Genomic DNA, 21,982 nt, shown 5'->3' on the forward strand with positions numbered 1-21,982 from the left:
TTGAGCGTTGCCGCGGCAAACGCACGAGTTGAAAAATTTGAACTTTGGCGGAAAACATGCCGCGTTAACCAATCAGCAGCTTGCTCTAGTAGTGATGTGATTACAGGAAGCGAGCGGGGTCGCAGAAGCCCATGGGAGGCCCTCCCATGATGCAAATTTCTGCATGAATGTCTCGATGACTAGAATTTCACGCGCGGCTTTCACTCACGAATGAACAAATTTTAAGTTACTAATCCTAAGGGGTCTAAAATAAGGAAAAGAGACTTTTAAAACACTTTATTATAACTGAAAGTCCTGTGTAGCACATTTTTTACTTTGTTAGAATTATGTGAGAGAATTTTGTGTTCTCCTTTCCCATGGAGAAAAATCGTGTTTTACATTTATTTTTAGCCAGAATCGTGCAGCCCTAGCCACTGTTTTGTCTCAATATCCACACCAGTATTGCTTTTTGTAAGGTTTGTTTTTAGAAAACTACTTGAAGGTTCTAATATAACTAAGGCCTGATTAATCTAAACCCTGTCCAGGAAACCGCCCCATAAAATGTCAAAAAATAAAGATTGCGTTAGGAAAACTCATTATGAACTTTTGCAGCAAACACTTGCACAAATACCTTAATTTAGGGGTTCACTTGGTTATAAGCCAAGAATATAATTGAAAATTAAGCTTTTTATCAAATTAAGAAAAATAATCAGTTATTAAAAGAATTGTTTGCGGCAGCCTTAGTTTATTCAAAGCATTTAAATCTGTCTTTTCTTCCTCTGTGGGCTCTTCACCCCTGTATATTGCATTCCAGTCTCATTTTTAACCCAGCAGTGTGGGATATTAACCTCAGATGGATGGAAAAGACAACCAGGGTAAAATGAAAACATTGGTTTGTTCCGCTGGGGGAAAGAAGTAAGGGGTGTGCCTAAGGTTTTAATGTAGGGGATCAAAAACGGCAGTTTTTCCATTCGCTGTTTCAATCATTAAAAAACAGTGACTCTGTGATGTTGACTGATTAGAAGCCTGTGGAATAGAGACACTGTGACTCAGCATTAGAATATGACACGGGTTGCTGCATTAGATGCTTTGCCTCGCAGCTTTGCAGTCATGTGTCAAAATCACGTCTTTTTATAGCAAAAAGTAACAGAGTAACAGTTTTGACTTTGAGATAGTATGACAGTCCAACAGCTTTGCTTTGCATTTTCGCAGCATCATAAACTCATAATCATTTTAATGTCACATTCATCAGCCGGCATCTTCCTGTGACATCACAGTAGATGAATCTCCCTTGTTGCTTAATGGTGAGTGATTCAGCATTTCGGTTAATACTGCAGAGATAATAAAAGCTGTGACAGAACAAACCTTGTCATTAATACAAAAATGAAAACTAATATTTAAAATGATTACACATTCACATGCTTATAAATAATTTAATCGAAAAGTTACTGGAGACCACATCTTGTGTGCCTTAAATGCACATTTGTTGGACTTATTTTCTGGGGGTTCCTCACGCTATAAATGCCCTGGGTGCTGAAAGATTTTCACGCTCCTTTTTTGTAGGCGCTAGAATCCTCTGGAGCATCCACCTCCCCCTCACGCTGGCTGTTTTTGGGCTCGTATCGGATATATTCTGGCAGGCTCCTGGCCTGTCTGTGGTCTAGACTGGAACTAGCGTGCAGCTTTCTAAAGGAACCCCATGAGTCACTCTTCCCAAAACCACAATCTCTGTGTGAGAGCATCGGCTTCACCCTTAAGACACCGTTTTTCGGACCATAGCACAACTGTCACAACATGTCTTACTCTCTTTACATTTTAAGACCCATTCCCATTGGTCTTTTTCACTTTGCTAGCTCATGCACCAGGATGCTGTGAGGTAGCTCTGTTTTCTGTCATCAATTGTTTGGTGCTCTTTGAAAAACCAGCGTGCCGACAGCCGGTGAATCGCCTGTTTGTTTTCCGAGCAGTTGGGTGGGTCATTGTTTCAATTTTTTAAAAGGTTACAGTGTGTAATTTTTCACTTTCTTTCCCTCCTCCTGTCTGTCACTGTTCAGTTTAAGAAATAGTCCCGCCTCCAAGCTCACGCCATTCGTTGAGCCGAAGGTTTACATCTTGGCCCACTCAAACAGAAGTTTTAAGTTCTGGACTGTATTTACAATTTTCAGGAAGTAAACCGATAAATGTTTTACTAACAGATAAATTCAGAGAAATGTTTGTGCATCAAATAAACTTTATCTTAAGATTTTATTCCATTACATTATAACACAAATATGAATCATACATCCCGTTATGGTGATCTATGTATGAAGCAGTTGGTCTGTTTGTCGTTCATGGAGGCAGAGACTTACTTGAGGTCTCTGGTGCATTCCTGCAGCGTACTCGTGCCGTTTGAGATGCAGTGACCGCATTTATGTGAAACCCGAAGCTGCCGAGCTGCCTGCTGCTTTTGCTACATACAATAAAGCTGTAAACCTTAACGTCAGTGCCTGTCAGTGTCACAAATTCACAACACAATTGTCGTTTGACCTTTAACCTTGTCAAACTCTGACGCTTTCTTTACATGACCTTGAGCCTCTTCCAGCTCCCGGGTCTATTTTCATTTTGTTCTGGATACACAGAGATATAAAAGTGTCATTTTAAAAGCAGCTTTTTCAAGAACGACAAAAGGTACGATGGAATTTTTTTCACAAGCCAATCCCATGTCAAATCTGGGGAATTTTGTATGATCGTGGATTATTTAAAAGCATTTGAACAACATGATGAGCTACTGAGATTTGATCCTATCATGGGTGGGATGGTTTTAGAGATTATTTTTAAACATACTTTAAATGTACATCCAAATGTGTGGCCAGCAAATCGTACACTTCCTAAGTTACAGGAACTGTAATAAACTTAAAAGTGCATGAGTAAAACCTAATGTTTTTATTCGCGTACAGTAGCCATGAACTTGTTTATAAGATCGTGCTTGGCAGCTTTTCTTCCAACTGTTTCGCAGTAGTTGTTCTGAGAGAAAACTCACGGTTTATATTAATGACCACAGTGCATGTGCAGCGCTTAAAGTTGTCTAAAACCAGAAGAATTATACTTGGCTTTATTCACACTATATTTTCAATATTTCACCTGAATTACCTTGTCGACTAATACATTTTGAAAATGATTCTTCATTTATTCTCTTTCTCTTTGTCTTTTCCTCGTATTAAGCTGTGAAGGAAATATGGCAAAGTTAAGCCCATCTGCTGAGTCATGGCAGAGGTGATAGCGCCATTGTGACCTGCCACAAGCAATGAATACAAACTGTCTTTGAGTGGGAAAATTGAACCCTGTCACCTCACAGATACGCAGACACACACAGACGCCCTCACGTGCACCGGCACACCTTGCAGGTAGCCAGCGCATGTGAAAGAATAGCTGACTGTGGCAGATTGAAGAGCAAAGCCTTCTGGGATCTCTGTGTCCTTGCTGTCAGGACAGTTAACTTCCTGCGCTGCTGTGACCTTTTGGGATTTGCGTTTGCATACATGTTAGCTTGTATTACACAATTATTGAGACCTTTATTTGGTGATTTAGTGTCTCATATTTATTGTCTGGCACAGAAGTCTAATTTTTAAAACACATTTTTGAGGCATTACTGCACTGGGGAACATTTTGTTGGTAAATGGCTTTCTCAACATTATTTCCTTTAATGGAAAGTGGATAGGCATGCTCCGAGTAGTCAGAAAATATGTGCATTTCAATCTTCTAAAATGGAAAAAAATATTTATTTTGAGATCTTCATTTAAAAGGAATTAAATGTGTGACATAAGCTTGGCTTGTCACATTATCTGTAGGTTCAATAATGATAAAAACAAGGATTTATAGCAAAGCAGGAAGGTTGAGGAAATGCAAAACTGCCTGTCAAGCACCTGAATGACTGCCGTAATAATTTTCCACATTTTTTCTATTGTTCAGCTGGACAGTTTTTTTTTTTTTTTTTGCTTTGCTTTGCTTTAACATTGAAAAGATGAAACTTACTCAATTAGCCCCATAAGACCGACTGTGTTTGGTAAAAGCAGGAGGTCTGTGGGGGACACGGAGTCTCCATTGGGCATTTCCGAGTGAGTCAGTGGCCTAAAATGTCTTTGTTTAAATGCCAACGGCATAGCATCGGTAAACATTAACAGCTCCAAATCTTTCTCTTCATTTCCCTCGTGTTCATCCTTTACTGTGAAGTCATCTTTTGGCTTTAACCTACTGAGGCAGATGAGTGTTAGTTCTTCTAAATCTTGTTCGAAATGTGGAGTCTCAATTTATCATTTTATTTTTTCCTATTCTTCCTTCCGTTCACAGCAAAAGAGACAAAAAAAGGGAGGGTTCGTGTTGGCAGGACGGCCGCTCCGGTGAATGTTTGGAGTCTGTTGCCAAGCAATGCGGCGGGTTGAGATTTACGATTACATCTTCCGACGAGCAGCTTGTTGCAATTAGCATTGTCTTTCTAAAGCTAGCAAGCGGGTGGGTCGGTGTGTATGCAGTATTGCTGCTTATCCAACTGTATGCGCTCCAACATTGTCTTCAAGTTTTTTTACTGATAGATTTCCACAATTTTTCACAACGCATGTGGCTTTTAACATTTAACTGCGGCCTCTGTTTTAAATCACTTTCTTTAGCTGTTGATCTATGTTTTAGATCCCATGGCTGTGTGACATGGACTTCCAGGGATTGTTTTTCAGAGGACAGTGAAAGCTGGAGATTAATTCCAGATCTGTTGTTTTGTTTGAAGCATTGCTCAGATTGGACCAAAATGACGCGGTTTCATGAAGGGCTGGTTTTAATTTAGATTCAGGTCAACAATCGGACATCCATCATACATGGATATGCTCATGTGGAGAAGCTCATACTAAAAACCAGCATGTATCTAAGATATTCGCTTAGATTGTTGGGTTGCTCAAACAATTATGACAGATCATTGTGTTTGTCTATGTATTTGCTTAATGGTAGGGATTTGCAGAACTGCATTACTATAGGCTACTCAACAAATTGAGAGGTTTGTTGAACAGTCTTGTTCAAAGTCTAAGAGTAGTTGTGTTGACATTTATTGTTGAAGGTGTGAATTTGATAGACAAAGCAGTGTTTCTGTTACGGCATGTTTTTTCAGTTCTATTTTAGAGGAATTTTATGCCTCTATTTAAATAGTATAGTAGAGAGGGATTACATGAAAGTGTTTGGTGGAGATGGGAAAGGAGGATCGGCAAAGGAATGTAGAGACCGGAATTTAACTCTGCTCACCGTGAGTGCTTTATATTGGTGCACTAACCACAAGACTATGGGTGCCAACTACAGCATGTTTTATAAGTGGATGGATTTACTGACATCAGGGTTTCCCACAGAAAATGTGTTAGTTAAGGTGGTAGGGTTGGGGGTGGGCAGGGCCGGGGTGTGGCAATCAAAGGGGCGGGGTGTATGTGTAATGATGAAAATATTTTTAAAAACACACAAATAAAACTTAATTATTAATTTTAAGAAATTATGACACAATGAACGCATACTAGATTATTAATGAATTAAATGTTTTTAACAGATACCTCTAATGGGAATAGATGCGTGATGAAGTGAAACTGAAATGAAAGGGTTAATAAACACAAACTGAAGCAGATGTTGTAGGATTTTTGTGCAGCAATTTTTTTTGACCTAGTTAAGGTAGTAGGGTGTCCCAGCTTAGACGGGCCGCCCCAACTGTAAAGTGCTGCGGGAAACCCTGCTGACATGTCTTTGTAGAGAAAGTTTAGAGTCGGATTAGAACATAATTCCCCTCCGTGAGGATTAGACTTTTTTATTCCACAAATTCAGAACGGACCACCAGAAATTATTTTTTGCACAGTGTGTGTTTCACTACCACTTGAAAATGCTGTCATCGTGGAGTGGGTGGTCATGCACGCTCTGTATTTTCTGTTGTGATGTGCTCGTCTCTTTTAATTTTGTGTGCAGCTCCACATCCAAAAATAAGCGATATGACCGAATTTTGGGAAATTTATGCAAACTGTATCGCATTCAAACATGGCAAGGGCACATGTCCTTTTATATTTTTGTTCCAACCCTATTCCAACACACTTAAATAAAATTAATAATCTTATTTTAGGTAGTTGTGAAAAACTTGATATGCAGGCTCAAGTGTGTTTGATTGGAACTAAAATCTGCAGGACAGGTGCCTTCCAGGAATAGGGTTGGACACCCATGGTGCACACTAACCTAACCTTGCCAGCCATGAGACTCAAACCGGCAACTAGTCTCTAACCGATTGTGTGCGCAGCTCCGCATCCTAAAATGATTGACCTGACGGAATTTTGGGAAATTTGTGCAAACCGTATCGCATACAAACATTAGCTCCCTCAACATCAGACGACTCTTTTTCCTTGTGCCACAATTCTCATATAATCCTGAGTAATTTCTATGGAAATTTTCCATAATTCCCAGAGTTTTGCAACCCTAATATTTGTGTACCTCATGGGTCTCCAACTTTGTTTCTGATGGGCACATGTCCTTTTATATTTTTGTTCCAACCCTATTCCAACACACTTACGAATATAATTTTATAATCTTATTTTTAGTTAGCCTTGAAAAACTTGATATGCAGGCTCAAGAGTGTTTGATTGGGGTTGGAACTAAAATCTGCAGCACAGATGCCCTACAGAAACAGGGTTGGAGACCCATGGTGCACACTAACTTAACACTGCCGGCCATGAGATTCGAACCGGCAACTCTCTAACCGTTTGTGTGCGCAGCTCCGCATCCAAAAATGATTGACCTGACCGAATTTTGGTAAATATGTGCAAACCGTATCACATACAAACATTAGCTCCCTCGACATTAGACATCCCCGTGGCACAATTCCCATATAATCCTGAGTAATTTTCATGGAAATTTTCCTTAATTCCCAGTGTTTTGCAACCCTAATATTTGTGTACACCATGGGTCTCCAACCCTGTTTCTAAAGGGCACATGGCCTTCATATTTTTGTTCCAACCCTATTCCAACACACTTAATTTAATTTAATAGTCTTATTTTTAGGTAGCCGTGAAAAACTTGATATGCAGGCTCTAGTCAAGTGTGTTTGATTGGGGTTGGAACTAAAATCTGCAGGACAGGTGCCCTCCAGGAATAGGGTTGGAGACCCATGGTGTACACAGACCTAACTCTGCCGGCCATGAGACTCGAACCGGCGACTCTCTAACCGTTTGAGCACAACTGCCCCCTAAGTCCCCAAGCTTCAATTTCCGCTACAATCGGAAAATATTGCATGTGCTTGTGTGTGTGCGGAGCTTAATCACTGGAAACTCCTCCAGGTGATTGATGTGGGAATCTATAGTAGATCTTACCAGATGCTCTAAATTCCATCATCTCCCGAAAGAACGCATTAATTTGCCTCAGCCGCCACATGTTAGAGGCCATGCACGTCTGTACTGCATGTTGCGTGTGTCGTTTCAGATGGGGAGAACGCAGCTGTCTGGGTGTAATAAGACACACAGGTTGTCCTCGTGTGGCCTCCGTTGTTTCTTGGGCATCCTGAGCACTCATCTCTCTCTGTCTGGGTCTCGTTTCTCCGTCTCGTCCGCCTTCTCCCCCCTTGCTCTCCCCTCTCGTTTCACGCACACCCTCTCACAGACATAATTAAGCTTTTGTTCGGCAAATGGAAAGAGAAAAAAATGATGATGAAGGGCAGAGCAAAGGAAGGCAGGTTAACGGAAAGGGAGAGGAGAGGTAGGGGAGGAGAACAGTGAAAGGTTTTGTGGTGAATGCCCATGTTGTTCTTATTTTAAAACCCTATGGGCCTAATGGCCCAGGCAAACCAGCACAAACATTGTCCTGCGCACCGTCGGATCAACCTGGCTTTAGTTATGTTCAGTCTCTAGTCTGCTATGACTCCATTGTTCCTGACCTATTTTCATACTTTTCAGAAAATGCTTTCACAGGGTTTCTGCTGTACACTGAACGTTAGGGCTAATTTTAGTCTCTCTGCAGTCCATTAAAAATATATATATTACTACTTCATAGCATAACAAATTGCAGCTAGCCAATGTGGAATCCTGGGTAGAAAAACTTCCAAAGATGTTTAGACAAGCGAGAATATACTTTCTAGGATTTAGGAGTAGCGTAAAGAGCGATTGGACGCAAGCTCAAGCTTTTTTAAAAGAGCTGCTCAAGTGTTGTTACTAATCTCTCTATTTCTTTTACTCTCAGGTGTGGTATATGGCAGTCAGGTGGTCGTCCCCCCTAAAGTGAATGCAGTGCTGGGCAAGAACGTCACCCTCAGTTGCACGGTCCAGGTGGATACGAATCTCAGCTTGACCCAGAGCTCTTGGGAGAGGAAGCTGCCCACCGGCTGGGTGACCCTGGCCGTCTACAACCCCACGTTCGGCATCTCCATTCCACCCGAATACGCGCGACGCCTTTCCTTCCGCTCACCCTCGGCGCGCGACGCCACCATTGTCCTGGAAGACGTGGGCTTCGCTGACGTGGGCATCTACACCTGCAAGGTGGCCACCTTTCCACTGGGTAACACGCAGGCATCCACGACCGTCAGTGTGCTAGGTAATGCAAGTTAAGCATTTAAACAATTTAAATTGATGTTAGGGCTGTGCGATATGGCCAAAAAAATTATCAAGAAAATGTTTTCCATCTCAGTCGATATCGATAATTATCATGATAAATAACAAATCTTTATTCCTGTCAAATTTAAAGGTAGATTTTTGCTCCTGAATGAAAATTGTAAAAACCAGACACTTAATGGTTTTAAACTACTTTTTATTCAGAACATGACAAATACTAAAATCTTGTTTTAATGTTCAGGCATCTGTATTAAATATAAATCTATTTGTTATGAAATCAACACATTTCTGACACAGAAAGCAGCAGGCTACTGTCACTTTAAGACCCAAGACAGACTGCATTAAGTTTCGATATATTGCGTAACATCCCACTGTTTATGTTCACTTAAACAAGAAAGAAAACTTAGTTCAGTGATTATGCGTGTGTTATACAAGCTTTACAAGCTGATAAATGGATGTCAAGAGCGTCATGTTGCTGTGGGAGCGCACACTCGTACAGTATATTCACTGCAGTGGTGGATCTGCTGTTTTTCCTAAGTTTCCTGAATTTGTGACTGTCCTGTAAATATACTTTTAAAGCTGTGCGGACATTTGCGCACGCAAGGCGGATGCTGAAAGAAAGTACAGTATTTTGTCTGCTGTGTTCCGGGCTTGAACCGAAAACATGTTCGGGACGTGTCCGGCGGAACTGGCATGAATGGCCACCCTACATAGGGCCCTACAAATGAATAACTTGCCTCATCTTACTCCACTCCTTCAAGTCTAATTGACACTGTGCTTGTAAACCAACATAGATATATACACTAGATGTTGCCTAGGGGTTCTAAGCATGCGTCAAAACCGCCACCATCTTGAAACAGGGGTCTTGCCATAGGACGTAGCAAGGTAATGCTACTATCTTCGCCTATACTTCGAATTCATGGACAATGCCGGACTTTTGTGCTGTGTATGGATGTTAGGCCTATTTTTTTCTGGACTCAATGCTAAATACATGTCTGACTGTTGAAACGAACCAAAAGAAAACCAAGAAAATCGCATTCATGATGATTTATGGTGGTTGTACGCTGATGCGGGGTTCCCGTTTCAAGATGGCGGCTCTATTTGTCGCATTCGGTCCAACTAACTGCTGTAGCCAAGGCGACATCTAGTGTACATATATATGGTAAACCCAAGAGCGTGTGCCACATCCAGAAGTGCTTGCGCAACATTACGCACAGTACGTAAACATTATCGATCACTTATCGAACTGTCGTTATCGTTTTTATCAGGAAAATTTTATATCTGTAAAATTATAGTATCTAATTTTCGCCCAGCACTATAAAGATATCGTTCCTTTTGAATAGCTCAAATGTAGCGCACTACAGGTTATGGTTTCAATGCACCTTCCCCAAAACGCACAGTATTTGTGTGTTTTTGGCAGTCTGATTTAAATGTGATCTACTCAGTCAGTCATAGCGTGATTCTCGTGTATTAACGCTAAAGTGCCGTAACAAACCTCTCACAAATGTGTGCTCCCCCGAAGAACGAGAGCATGTGAGTGAATGCACATCACAGCTGGCGAATAGAGCGCCGCTTATTTGTTTTAAGTGGCCAAGTATGCAGCATGCTCGCAGGAGAGGAAGAACATTAAGAGCGGCTTCAGGCCAGGAATGAAAGCTGTGTTGGGAGACGCTCCATCTCTTCCAGTGAACATGGTGATGTTTAAACTCTTGTCCCCCACCAAACCCCTAGAGCCCATCTACCCTGCTGAGGGATGAATAAAGCAGTGTGCTGTGGTGATCTGTTTACATGAGACGATAAGAGGAAGTATGCAGGCTTAAAATCAAGGTTGTACAGAAAAACAGCTTGTGGTGGGTATGCTGATGACCAATAGTTTAACTTCCAGGCATGTATCGTTTTGTTGGAAAGGTTTAAGCATTAAACTTAAATTTGTTTCAGTCATATAGATTAAAATATAGGGAGTGTCTGTTACATGAAAACCCACACATGCACATATAGGACTGTATTTACAGAGGACCCTTTTAAGCATCTTTGGTAATCTGCTACTGTAGATCTTTACTTCTCCCAAATATAAAGAGAGCTGCGAGTGAAGGCTTCAACAATACAAATTATTGGTTAGAATCTCTGACTGTCAATAAAGATGCATTTTCCTTATTGTTCGTAAAAGATAAATTGGAGGTTCATAAAATGAAAAAGATGAAAGATTCAAGATGATGTCATAGATAGCAGCTGGAGATATTAGAGAAAAAACTGGAACGTGAACAACCGCAGAGACGAATGAGAAGGGAGAGGTTTAATAAAAGGAGAAATTGTGGAAGGGGGGGTACAGAAGGATGGAAAGTGGTGAAATGAGACGGCACTGAAATCGAGGAGGGGAGAGCACGCGCTGGAGCTATTATTAGCTCAGGAGGAATGTGCAGCGTGTGTGTGTATGTGTGGAGACGGGGGTGTGTGGGAATGATGCCCTCATCTTTTGGGATCCACTGCACTGTAGGGTCAAGGATGTCGTTACAAGGTCTTGATTTTGTTGTTTAAAGTGACAGAACGTTGACACAAACAGTCACACAAGCATTGAGCACATCCATATGTCACAAGTGCCTTTTGAGTATGTCACTCACAAACCACATGCCGCTTGTAGCTCTGGATCGCTGAAGGTACGAAGAACGCAGCTGCTACTGTTCTCACTGAAGGTCAACTGCCAGTATTAATACTTTGACTGCAAATTTGGAAGGGAAAGAGAAACAATGACTTGAGTTGATACCAGGAATTTGACATTTTGAATTTATGGCCTGGAAAAACTTTTCATGAGTTGTAAAGGTTTATTAGAATTATAATGATGGGTACTGCAAACTTCTATGATGTGCGTTCTAAATGCTATTCCTTCAAAAATTATTTGGTCACGCAAGTCAAGAGATGCAGTAGTACAATATCATAGCTGGATTATGTTTTGCACACTGTATTTTCCGGACTATAAGTCGCTCCAGAGTATAAGTCGCATCAGTCAAAAATGCATTTTGAAGAGGAAAAAACATATATAAGTCGCACTGGACTATACGTGGCATTTATTTAGAAAATGATTTCACAATCTAAGCCGAAGGACAGACATTTAATCTAGAAAGGCAAGTTATTCAACTACACAATAGCACAGAACAGCAGGCTGAATAGGTGTACATGTTAAAGTAACATAAACAGTTATTTACACGATACACAATAGCATGCAGAACATACCTTGCAGGCTGAATAGGCTAAATGAACACGACAAGCCAAATTAAGTTCAAAAAGGTCCCGAAGTTATTTCACATCACTGAATCCATTGAATTACATAAATACAGGAGCAGCATAGAGCGGACTCTCGCAGCTGTAGACTGTAATGGTTTGTCTTGGTTCATATGAAAGTGACCATTGGCGACCGGGTAGGCGTGTCCAGCGTCGCAAGAAAGTTAAGAAAAGGTAAGGAAAACATTATGCAAATGAAGAGTGATTTTCAGGAGAGACTACCAATGGGAGCGAAGCAGTGGAGTTCATCCTTCTCCCGTCAGTTACTGGAGTGGACAGTACTCATTTATGACAACCAGATTAAAAAATGCCTCATTGAAAAAAGGCGGCACGGGGGATCTGAACGAGGCTTGACCCTACAGTCACATTACCTACAAAAGTGAGCGACACCGAGCGACACGCACTCGCTTGATGGGCGTTCCTTGGCTAGTATCTAAATGCGGTATCAAAAGTCACTTTAGAGGTATTGTTAAGTTACAAGAACTGTGTTTTTGGATTTCAAAGTATTTATTTCTCGATAAAAGTAACAAAAAATATATGAGATAAAATGCCAAACTTATCAGATATATACAAAAATATGCATTTTCCGCCATCTTGAATTATTTTCTCCGACTCGACCACAGACCTACGTCACGCTGCTCCTTCACTTCGATTGGCAGTCGCTTTGTCGCATCGCTCAGCATTTGCATAAAATAGCCTGCTTGTTTATTTTGGCCCCACCTTGCTCGCGCAGCGCCGAGTTCATCGCTTGTCCCTGGCAAACGGCCACTCCCATTGAAAATGAATGGTAGCCTGTCGCTCTGTCTCATGTAGCTAATGTGACTGGGGGGTTAGGGGGCATATACACCAAATGTGTAGCATATATTCACATCGCATTCCTTGCTTAATATTACTTGCTGGATTTAGCGTTGGGTTAGGCAAAATGTATTTATTTTTTGCGCGGAAGACCCACTTGAGGCGAATAGCGCGTGTTTGCATGCAATCCCGCCACCCAATTCGCGTCATTCACATCACCCCACACAAATGTGCACTAAATGCGTCTTTGTGTTGATTTCATATGTAATCTACTTGTGAAAATCATGACCTCCACAGTTTCCACATGAAATATGCATACATGTTAGGATCAGTGCAGCATGTGAGCAGAAACAAAAGTGATATTAGGGTGCACTCACATTATCAAAACCAAACTGCGCACGAGCGCGATTGACCCCCCAAAGCCTGGTTCATTTGATTAGTGTGATCGCTCTGTACCACGCCCGGGTGCACTTTGGTTAATCGCGCCCTGGCTGGCTTGCAGAGGTGGGCTGGAGGCCTGGAGCGCGGTTCACTTGGGCCCAATTGCACCTGAGCGCAATTCAAAAGGAGAGACGTCAATTGCGCAGCCACTTGCCTTCATCTGCCGCCTCAAAAACCTTTTGAGGCATGCAGTAGGGTTACCTGAATGTCCGAGCTGCACACGTCACAGACCAACTAAGCAATACGATGGCATGTGACAGGGCTGTGTCATCGCGCACCAAACGACTCTGAATAAATAACACAGACTTAACATTACGATGGGTTCCAGTGTTAAGAGAGCGCTTTACTTCCTGCTTTGTTCAATACAATCGCATCCTAATGATGAAAGCGTGCCCAGGCTCGGATCGATAAAAGTACAGTGTGAGTCTGTGCTTCTAGGGGAGTAGGGCGGGGGACAATCGCGCTGGGGCATGGTTTGGATAATGTGAGTGTGCCCTTAGTTGTCGGGACAACCCTGAAAATCGATGCATTTTTGGTGACCAATTTGACTAGTCTCAGCCTCCTTGTTGCAGAGCCTCGGACAATGTCTCCTTTTGTTCCCCACCTGTCTACAGCCATGAACGGAGAAGTAGGAGGTGCCGGGCACATGTTGAATTTCTGTCAACCGCAGCAGGGGCAAAGCTTTGCTTTCCAGTCTAGAACACAGCAGGATTCATACCGTTTGCACACACCCGAACCCCACCCCCTCCTGCGGAAGGCTACCATGTTAACTGGATAAGCCATTAAAACAAATAATTTAATATTCTCTGGAAAAGCACTCAGTGCTCTGATGAGAAACTGAGGCCGACCTTAGCCGGTTACCATATATTTTTTTGTTCAATATGATAAATCTTTTTTTTAAATAGAAAATCTAATTACACTTCCAGTCATTCTTATCAGTTATGAATTTATTGGCTGTGGTACGAGAGAGAGTTTTAATGCTGGAGGGATTAGGCTTTATTTGCATTGTAGTCTCATCTGAATGGATTTCCTTTAGCTGGCTTCATTATCTTAATACATCTTTGTTTTAATGGGATGAGTGTGTCTCTTCCTATTTCAGTTTCAGAATGAAACACTAGAGGAACTGTTTAGTACATTAACTTCAATGTCTCTCTCTCTCTCCTCAGTGGAACCGAAGGTGTACATCTCAGCCGGATCTTCCGCTCTAATCGATGGTGGAAATGAAACCACGGTGGCGACGTGTATCGCAGAGAGAGGACGGCCTCCCGCTGAGGTCTCATGGGCGACGGATCTCTATGGCACATCCGATGCCCACATGCAAGAGGATGCCAACGGCACAACTACGACAAAAGTGCACTATATCTGGCAGCCCACCCGCCATGTCCAGGGTCACACTTTAACATGTGTGGTAAAACACCCTGCCCTCCATAAAGACTTCAGGATCCCATACACCATCAATGTACAATGTAAGTATTTACCACATCTATGTTAGACCATTTATTTTAGGTGTGACCACTTGGTTCCCATCCCTGATGTTTTGTGAACATGAGCCATGTTCCTATAGCTCAATGGTATGGATTCAATTCTAGGGAACACGCATATTGATAAAATATATAAATTGTAATGCACTATACATCACTTTGGATCAAAACATTTGCCGAACATGTGCATGTAAGCTTGTTTGTGTTCATCTCCATGAAGAGATTTTTTTACTTCCTTAAACATGACAAACCAGAGCCCACATCTGTTTCGCATATCACTCCACTGCGGTAACCAAACACATGACATTATGTTTTGTGAAGCTGTATTGTGAGTGAACAGCGGGCCCTTATACAAAATAAGGGTCTAGATGTTTCAGACCAATGATTTATCAACATGGTTTGACACATTTCTTCTCCCACATACGTACCGGCTTCAACTTATCTGTTAGGTGTGTGCGTCTACGGTGGTGGCGTGTGCTTAAGCGCAGATGTCTCTCTTTAAAATATAGATGTAGCTGTGTGGGGCGGCCACAGGAAGCTGCCTTTGTAGGGAGTATTGGGAAGGCGAGGTCGCATCAGTCACGAGATGACACTCAAGCGGAGGCTAGAGTCATGAAAGCTTTCTCTCCATCTTGCTGTCCGTCTTCTCTGTTCATGTCTTAATTCAACCCTTTCACTTAAAGAACTTTTTAAAGAGCTTTTGTAAAGGCACAGATCGATACGGTTAGCGTCTATTGCTTCTGTAAGTGGTCTCGTACTTGGCTGGTCAGACGCGCACTTAAGATTCTTGATGAATTACAGTGTGGGTTTATTCTTAGTCGTTGTATTAATAACGTTGAGTAATAGAAGTAGACTTTTTATGTAGATAAATACTTCTTCTGTTGTTCCATTTGTAATGGATGGCAGTGTTTTAAGTACTGAGACAAATGTGCTACAAAACAAAATAGGCATGTCTCGAAATTGCTTTGAGTTTTAATCTTATAGACATACTTTTAGGCTCCTGGTTTCATTTTTTTCTCATCCTCTATATAAGAGAATAAATAAAGATCTTGGATGCAAAAGCGCTAGGCGCCAACCCTGACGAAAATCAGATGATATTAACCGAATGTTAAAGACACGTATTATGCGTTCATCAAATATTTTAGCTTTTAATCTGCCTACTGCCTGCCTCCGATTTTTCAACTAAGTCCTCTTAAAGGGACACTCCGCTTTTTTGAAAATGTGCTCATTTTTCAGCTCCCCTAGATTTGAACATTTTTATTTCTACAGTTTTGGAATCCATTCAGCCGATCTTCGGGTCTGCCGATACCACTTTTAGCATAGCTTAGCATAATCCATTGAATCTGATTAGACCATTAGCATCGTGCTAAAAAGTAACCAAAGAGTTTGGCTATTTTTCCTATTTAAAACTTGACTCTTCTGTAGTTACATCGTGTACTAAGACAGATGTAAAATTAAAAGTTGCGATTTTTCTAGGCAGATATGTCTAGGAACTATACTCTCATTCTGGCCTAATAATCAAGGACTTGCCGTAACATGGCTGCAGGAGGCGCAATAATATTATGCAGCAGGTGAAAATGGTCCCCTTGGTAACTTTCAATGGCAGGGGACTATTTTCGGACATTGTGTAATATCATTGCGCCTCCTGCAGCCAAATTACGGCAGGAAAGTCCTTGATTATTACGTCGGAATGACAGTATAGTTTCTAGCCATATTGGCCTAGAAAATCGCAACTTTTAATTTTCTGTAGGTCTTAGTACACAATTTACTACAGAAGAGTCAAGTTTTAAATAGGAAAAATATCGAAAATCTTTGGTTATTTTTGAGAGAAATGCTAAGGGTCTAATCAGATTCAATGGATTATGCTAAGCTATGCTAAAAGTGGTACCGCCAGACCCGCAGATCAGCTGAATGGATTCCAAAACTGTAAAAATCGAATGTTTAACTCTAGAGTAGCTGGAAAATTAGCATATTTTCAAAAAAGTGAGGTGTCCCTTTAAGTGCACTGAAGAAGAATTTGGATGAACGATGCGTAGGTCAAGGTGCATAGGGTTTTTTTTTTTAAAGGAGCTTTACTGAATAGATCAGGATATTGCATTTTTGAGCCTTGTATTTAGAAACGACAGTAACATGTGCTAGGAGGGTTATGCAGTGAAAGCAATTTATTTAGTTTCATTTGAGTTTCTCAATATTATTAACATTAAAACGGCTTTACTTTTCTATTAATCATTTCAATGTCTCAAGCTGAGATTTTCTACATCACTGGTTTTAACTCTCATACTCTCCACTCAATGATCCCATTGTGCTATGTGTGTAGTTGCTCCAGACATCCAGGTGCTGGGCTATGACGGCGACTGGTATGTTGGCAGGGAGAACGTACGACTGCAGTGTCAAGCCAAAGCCAACCCACCCGCCCATCACTTCAGATGGATCAGGTGTGTAACCACTACACTCGCAAAACTGGTTCCTCTGGAATGAGTTCAAGAGCGTGCTACTGCCAACTCCTGAATCCAGAAGCCATCTCATACAGCAGATGCCCTGTACAACACTACAACAATCGCTGTCTGTTAATCTGCCAGGTTAACTATGCAAATAAACCCATTTCTTGTCATTTCATGAGCGGATGCCCATACTAGCAAACACTGTACCAGTTCAAAGCGAGTCGGTTACCCGACAGTAATTTGCTAAATTTTTCATCACGATTGGTCGCTCATTTGGAAGACTGAGCATTAACCATGTTAGCTTGTTTTGAAAGTTATTCGTTGTGCTTGGATCCTTCCATTTATCTATTTAAATAAATGTCTACCTTTTTGCAGTCTTTTCTGCTTTAGTTTCTGAACTACTCTAGTATACTTTCAAAATTTGGCAGTGTCCTGCTGCAGATATGGTTAGCTCTCATATGACAAATTGCTTGCATTGTTCCCCATTTGTGAGAGTCTTCTAAATAGCTCAATGTAAATCTGTATTGAGTCTGGTGTGTGCAAACATTTGACTTGCACTTTAGGTTTGCTCAAGCACTGGGTAAATGTTTCAAAGATTTGAAACTAATTTGATAAATGTATGTTTGTTTGTTTTAGGTTGGATGGAGAGATGCCAGATGGAGCACAGGTGCTGAATAACTCTTTGGTGTTTACGAAGCCCCTGCAGAAAAACGATTCTGGGGTTTACAAGTGTGATGTGGCCAATGACATCGGACTCCAGAGTCGAGACATTCGAATACGAATTCGGGGTAAGTGAGACACAAAAACTGTCTCTATTGACTCTTCAGGGGTAAGCCAGAGAAATCTGATGTTCTTGAGATTAAATCTCGTCTATAAACCAACCCACTCTGAGCTTGGCATCTCTCTGATCATTTCCCTCAGCCCTCAGCTGTTTCCTAAAGGCATCAACTCTTCATTATACCATTTCACCTTTGGATCTCAAAGTTTTAATGCTTCATTAACCTGGTTATTATGACTCCAATTTAACATTGTGTCCGCCATCACACTTCATGGTATTTACCTCTCATGACTTGAACATTACATATCGGATCTTGCTGTATAATTAGTTTCTGTGATGGAGCTGCTCGCTTTTTTTCCCTCTCTCGCTCGCACCCTCAGACTGTCACAGAGTTATACAAGAGTAGAAAAGCAAGCAAAAAGCAACCTTGACTGAGAGATGTCCTAGATTCATGAAACATTCACCAGCTCTTTTCAACCACCATTAATTATGTATTTCTCTTTATGCTCGCCCCCCCTCCCCAATAAAGATTCAGCATCTGCGTGCATGAAGCTATGTGTTCCTGTAAGCGTGGTTGTTGTTTTATGTTGTTCTGCTCTCTTCCACTTCATAAGTGTCCTTTTGCGTCATTCTGTTTTGAATCGTAATGTTTCTACTAGAATGCCTACTGCTGTTATTTGCATACTGATGGTGTGACTGTACGTTTGTGATGGTTCTTCATGGACATTCAAGTGTTTGCGTGTCTATCTGCTCCGTGTCGTCACTGATGTGTGCATGAGTATGGGTGGACAGTACCTGTCCTGCATGCGAAACACCCTACTGCTAGCCGTGTGGTTGCAATTCACTACCTAATACACGTTTTACATGGGATACACGCTGTTAATGGTGCCAAATGAATCTGACTAAAGCCCTGTTCACACTGAGAGTGAAAGAGTGACCACTATTGCGGTATGTTTAAGCGCCCTGATGTAACATTTTTGGGCGGGACTTGGGGTAGGACTATGCAACCAATAAAAACTAGTTTGGGAAGAACTGATAAAACAATGATTGTATCTGGTGTTGCTAACAGCGCAGTTATTCGCTGTAACTTGTTCTGTAACGTTATGCAAATGGTTGATTCTCGCAAAATTAGACTTATGAGGTGTCATGAAACATTAATAAAAGTAAATGCTATCAAAATAAGAAGCATACAGTTATAAACATCTCTTCATGTACTATTTTGCACATCATTTCAAATGACATCATACAAACCAATTTTGTTTTTTTCCACATTTAAGGGGAAATTTTTCATTACCGCAACGTGTCCATGACTGGATTTGGGTTATTTGACATGGAAATATTTATAAGTAAAAAATCTAAAAAATAAAAGCTTCAGTGCATGTTATACTATAAACATTTACAGTAAAGAAACATGTGGTATTTAGTGATCATTGGTAAATGTAGAGACAATAATAAGGAATATAAATGTGTCCGAGACTAATTTTCTCATCCTCCACAACAATTTTCAATCATTGTTTCAGCCCTCAAGGAACTAACATTAAAAAAAAAATTGGTGGACGGGACATAATTGACTGTGACACTCAAGATGGCTACAGTTAAGCAGTTCTTATTTTTTCTCTTCAGATAAAAGTTAAAATGTTGTTTGTCATAGTACCTAGACAACTTTTTAGTTCTCGTTACCGAAACATGAGTTTGTAAAGGCATACATTTAATGTAATATCATGTTGCGGTAATGATAATTTTTGATTGATGATAATCTAAAAAATGTAAAGTTGAAATGCGCAAGTTGAAAAATCCGAACTTCGGCGGATTTCCGCTGGGTTAACCAATCAGGACCTTGCTGTAGTAGTGACGTGATTACAGGCATAGATATGTATAAAGGCTAGATGGCTCGTCCGCGCTGCTGGCCAATGGAGTGCAACGTCCGCATTTGGCGGCCATCTTACGACAGGGCGCTCGCTCACTCGTAGCATTGCGTTTTAATGATGCAGGTACTTTTAAATGACCATAACTTGCTTAATTTTTTACCGATTTTCAAACGGTTTGGTTTGTTATAAACGTCAAAGATGTACCTATGACACTGCATACCTATACTAAAAATAAAAAATAAATTCATGAAACATGTTAAAGCATCCAGAATTATAGCCACGTTAATAACGTTTGTAAAAAACGTTTTCGGTAGAAAATTGAGCAAGTTATGGTCATTTAAAAGTACCTGCACCATTAAACTCAATGCTACGAGTGAGCGAGCGCCCTGTCCTAAGATGGCCGCCAGGTGATGCCGTTAGGGACTCCGCCTTGAGCCATCTAGCCTTTATACATATCTATGATTACAGGAAGCGAGCGAAGTGGCGGAGTCGCAGAAGCCCCTCCCATGACGCAAATTTCTGCGGGAATGTTTCGAATGACGTGAATTACACGTGTGAATGAAGCGAGTGAACTCAAATGTTCAAGCGTCCAACTATGCGCAAACAGCGAGTTTTTGCCTCCTCTACCCAGGCTGGTGGGAATGCACCATAAAAATAACGGTTATAGTACGTTCAGACCTTAATCTTATATGTTCAAAAAATTGGCTTCAAGGGCTTTTAAAAAATTCTGATGCTGGACACCTTCTAAATCTGGATTTCGTGAGAATCACCCACATGAGCAGTGTATTCTATGCAGCGCTGTAGTCAAACTATTCAGACGTTACAGAAGATAATATTATTTAGAGCTATTTTTAGGGTTTGATTTGTCTATGCACGAATACAGTAATGTAATAAAGAATAAAGGTGTGTGTGTGTGTGTGGGAAAACCGCATCGGTTTCTTGTTCGGGATATGATGAATTGGGCACTGCTGTGATTTATGTACAGCATGAAAAGCTTTTCCGTATGAAATGTTATTTTTAGCATCAAGAAGACTGATTCCTTGTCAAAATGCAATGACGTGTTTCTCCTGGCAATACATCTAATATGTAACTTTTTTATGCTAAGGCTAGCTGCACACCTTACCAATAACGTCAGGGCATCCAGTGGCAGTAAGGCCTACTTTGATCTGAACACCTCAAGTCACTTTAAAACTACTGTCAGTGTGAACGGGTCTTAAATGAGTTGCGCAGAGAGAGAGAGAGAGAGAGAATGTGTCCATGAAGGTCAGAAAACCTCTACGTCCTGTTCCCTTTCACTCTGGACATTGACATGCTGAGGCTGGATGCTCCATTGTTTATTGATTGAAATCAATCACTCTTTAACCCGTCGGGCTCAATTGAATAAATTAAAATAAATTGTCATTATGCATGTCCTTGTGTTTTTAATAAGATGTAATCTGGATTTTATGCATATGGTTTAACATGTAACACAAGCGTACACTGGGAATATCTTAGGAGCTCGGACGTGATTTTGGAGAACTATCCTGCCAAAGCAATGAATGGGAAGTTTTAATTTTCTCCAGCTATGTTTCTTCAGTTCTTTCCTACATAAACATTCACACACCAGATTCACAGATTCGTCCAAATTACCTTTGACCCTTTGGCCACAACACTGTCCCAGAATGTTAAACGTGCTACATTACTCATTCCAGCGAGGATGAGCAAATTATTCCCCACTTTAACCGGAGCACTTGATCTGTTGAAGAGCTTAATGCCTCGACTCCTGCGTCTGAACTCCCGTCCTGCATTTAATGCATGCACACACATCACAGCCAGCCAAATAGCACTCTTTGCATCAGGAACAGGACGCTCTGTAATGGGATAGTTTGACTTTCAGCCTCCAAGCTTGCATAGTCGAGATGCATGCCCCAGAATGCATTGCAACGCCACACTCCGCTTCCTAACGCAATAAAGCGATCAATGCATGGTAATGATGTTAAAGCTGCTGTGTAAAGTCTCCCAGCTCCAAAGGAAATCATGGTAACAGTTAGGATGTGGTAGTCACCCAATCCTCAAGTGTTCTTGATGTCTGTTTTTCCCTTCCCCCAGTAGCATGCGACCTTTCCCTGACCCCTCCCTCCATTTTTGTTTGTCAGCTATTCGGTCATCCGTACTCCCTCTCTCAGCTAACACTAGGTTGCTCACTACGTCTCAGAGTTGAACACTACGTTTGTTAGCTATTGCAATGTTGTAATGTGTGGTGTTAGCTGGAGATGCTAGTATGTAGGTGCTTTTGAATCCCTTTTCATGAAGCTCCTTCCGGGAGCACGAACATCTCCCAACTCTTTAACTTTCATGTTTTATG

General features: G+C 41.2%; 1 protein-coding gene across 1 annotated transcript in view; it reads left to right on the forward strand.

Annotated features, from left to right (window-relative positions):
- Nucleotides 1–21,982, forward strand: part of nectin3b (nectin cell adhesion molecule 3b) — a 40,732-nt gene that overhangs the window by 14,887 nt on the left and 3,863 nt on the right. Inside the window, exons 2-5 of the mRNA XM_055180041.2 lie at nt 8,191–8,541; nt 14,237–14,536; nt 16,869–16,986; nt 17,629–17,780. Of these exons, the coding sequence (XP_055036016.2) occupies nt 8,191–8,541; nt 14,237–14,536; nt 16,869–16,986; nt 17,629–17,780 (921 nt within the window). The remainder of the gene's footprint in view (nt 1–8,190; nt 8,542–14,236; nt 14,537–16,868; nt 16,987–17,628; nt 17,781–21,982) is intronic.

The sequence above is a fragment of the Misgurnus anguillicaudatus genome, chromosome 9 (assembly GCF_027580225.2).
Source record: "Misgurnus anguillicaudatus chromosome 9, ASM2758022v2, whole genome shotgun sequence".
Taxonomy (NCBI): domain Eukaryota; kingdom Metazoa; phylum Chordata; class Actinopteri; order Cypriniformes; family Cobitidae; genus Misgurnus; species Misgurnus anguillicaudatus.